Source organism: Erigeron canadensis, chromosome 2, assembly GCF_010389155.1.
Source record: "Erigeron canadensis isolate Cc75 chromosome 2, C_canadensis_v1, whole genome shotgun sequence".
NCBI classification, from domain to species: Eukaryota; Viridiplantae; Streptophyta; class Magnoliopsida; order Asterales; family Asteraceae; genus Erigeron; species Erigeron canadensis.
The window spans coordinates 40,615,305-40,618,048 of NC_057762.1; the positions used below are offsets into that span (position 1 = coordinate 40,615,305).

General features: G+C 36.7%; 1 protein-coding gene across 1 annotated transcript; it reads left to right on the plus strand.

Annotated features, from left to right (window-relative positions):
• The first annotated feature begins 524 nt into the window (after nt 1-524).
• On the plus strand, nt 525-2,523 carry LOC122588267. Its single transcript, XM_043760384.1, has 2 exons — nt 525-1,016; nt 1,195-2,523. The coding sequence occupies exons 1-2, from the start codon at nt 525-527 to the stop codon at nt 2,521-2,523; spliced, it is 1,821 nt and encodes a 606-aa protein (XP_043616319.1).
• Nucleotides 2,524-2,744: the final 221 nt, after the last annotated feature.

The window sequence follows — 2,744 nt, forward strand, 5'->3', positions numbered from 1 at the left end:
ATTATTTTGCTTTATCCTTTTCTTTGCTGAAACTCTTTACTATAAAGCTAACTCTTGATGAAATGGGTAAATATATGATACAAATGTTTCCTTGTACGACTCCTTATATATATATATATATATAAACTGTCTTTATTACCAACAACAAAAGTCGAACAATGTCAGTTAATTAAAAAACAGTCATATGACAAACCGGGTTCCGGGCTCGGGATACCAGCTTAGAATGGAAATGAGCTTCGTTCAGCATGTTACTATAGTGTATGTTATAAAATTATGCCTAACCTGCTGTTAATTTGGTTTAAAAAAAACAAACAGCCTAATAGAGCTTGCTGCTCTATTTCATGAATTTGTATACTTGAATCATCATTGATAGATAGTAATATGATAGAATGATTAGTAAAAGATAAGGAATAGCTAAAGGTTCTTAAATTGTTATGTATATATTTTATATTTCAAGCTTTGATGAAATATATGTAGTTATATATCTTAAAATTGCATCTTCTTTTGGTTAACCAGGATTCACAATGAATTTGGACAAGAGCTGGACTAAAATCACTAATAAGTTTGATCGAAGGTTCATCAATGGAGCAATGGATTTTGCGGAATTGGGTAAAAGATACGTTGATAGTCAAGGCAATATTCATTGTCCATGTAAAGAGTGTGTAAATGCAAGAACACATGAACCTTCAGTTGTTGCTACTCATATAATTCATAAAGGTTTTGATCCAACATACGACGTATGGCTATATCATGGTGAACATCTGCCTGGTTATGAATCAGATGGATCAGACAGTGAGTATGAACAAACTGAAAGTGAATCAGATGATGACGGTGAAAGAGAGTTACTTGATGATGCGTTTCCAACAGGCAGCGAAAACATAGCAGAAAACATCAGGGAACATGCTGAACAACAGCACAATCCAAATGTAGAAAAGTTATTTGTTGATATGGAGAAGCCTCTATACCTGGAATGTGATGAGTTTTCTGTATTGGGCTTCTTACTGGAGCTGATGAATGTAAAGAACATGTAAAATGACTAATGTGGCGATGGATATGATTTTGGATTTGTTTAGCCGAGCTTTCAAGGAGGCAAACTTTCCAAAAACTCATTATCAAGCCAAAAAGTATCTACGTACTCTTGGACTAGGATACCAATCTATCCATGCTTGTAAATATGATTGTGCATTGTTTTAGGAAGAGAATAAAGATTTAGAAAATTGTCCACGTTGCAAAACTAGTCGTTATGAAGAAAAGAGTAACGGGAAGAAGAAACCGGTAAAAGTCTTGCGTTACTTTCCTATCACAAGTAGACTGAAGCGTTTATACGCATCAAGGCACACTTCTAAGGATATGTTGTGGCACCATCAAAACAGAACCAAAGAGGAGGGGGTTCTTAGGCATCCGGCAGACGGAAAGGCATGGAAACACTTTGATACATTGTTTTCTGATTTTGCAAATGATCCTAGAAATGTTCGTTTAGGGCTTGCAAGTGATGGTTTTAATCCTTTCGGGGCAATGAGTCTTTCGTATAGTATGTGGCCTGTGGTGATCATACCATACAATATGCCTCCTTGGAAGTCTATGGTAGATTCTTCATTTATGCTAACATTGTTAATTCCAGGGCGCGATACACCGGGAAAGAATATTGATGTATTTTTGCGTCCACTCATTGATGAGTTGAAACTTTTATGGGATAAGGGTGTTGAAACATATGATTGTGAATCAAAACAGACATTCAACATGCATGCTGCACTTCTATGGACAATCAATGATTTTCCTGCGTATGGTTACTTGTCTGGATGGACCACAAGTGGATACAAGGCATGTCCAACATGTAACAATGATGCCTGCAGTATAGGTATACGGGATAAAATAGCATACGTGGGTCATAGGCGATTTCTTCCAACCAGTCACTCATGGAGGAAATCACGAGACTTTAATGGGAAGAGAGAGACTAGGGATGCACCTAAACCTATCAGCGGAGATTATTGCTTACGACAGTTGGAACGTATGAATATACATCAACATGGTAAACATCCTGCTCTTGCAGGAACTAAAAGAAAACGGAACAGCGAGGATCCAAATTGGTCAAAGAAAAGTATCTTCTTTGAACTCCCTTATTGGCCTAAGTTGCTAATCCGTCACAACATTGATGTGATGCATGTTGAAAAGAATGTGTGTGAGAACGTGTTAGGAACCCTATTAGACATAGATGGAAAAACGAAAGACACAAACAAAGCTCGAATGGATTTGGAAGATATGAATATACGAAAAGAGCTTCACTTAGTAAAAAATAATGATCGCCTGCTTAAACCCCATGCTTCGTATGTTTTAACTCGGGAGGAGAGAAAACATTTTTGTAATCTAGTTAAGTCTGTGCGTTTTCCAGATGGATTTGCAGGAAATTTAGAAAAAAATGTGATTGTTGATCAAGGAAAGATACATGGACTTAAATCACATGATTGTCACATTTTACTACAACGCATAATTCCTATTGCAATTCGTCCTTTTATGACAAAATAGATTCGGGATGCATTAACAGAGTTGTCTTGGTTTTTTAAGAAACTTACTGAAGCGACATTGTATGTGTCAGAGTTGGAAGCGTTTCAGAAAGAGATAGTTATCATTTTATGCAAGCTTGAAAGAATATTTCCTCCATCTTTTTTTACAGTTATGGTGCACTTGTGTGTGCATCTTCCTCAAGAGGCAATTTTAGGAGGACCCGTGCAATCAAGGTGGATGTA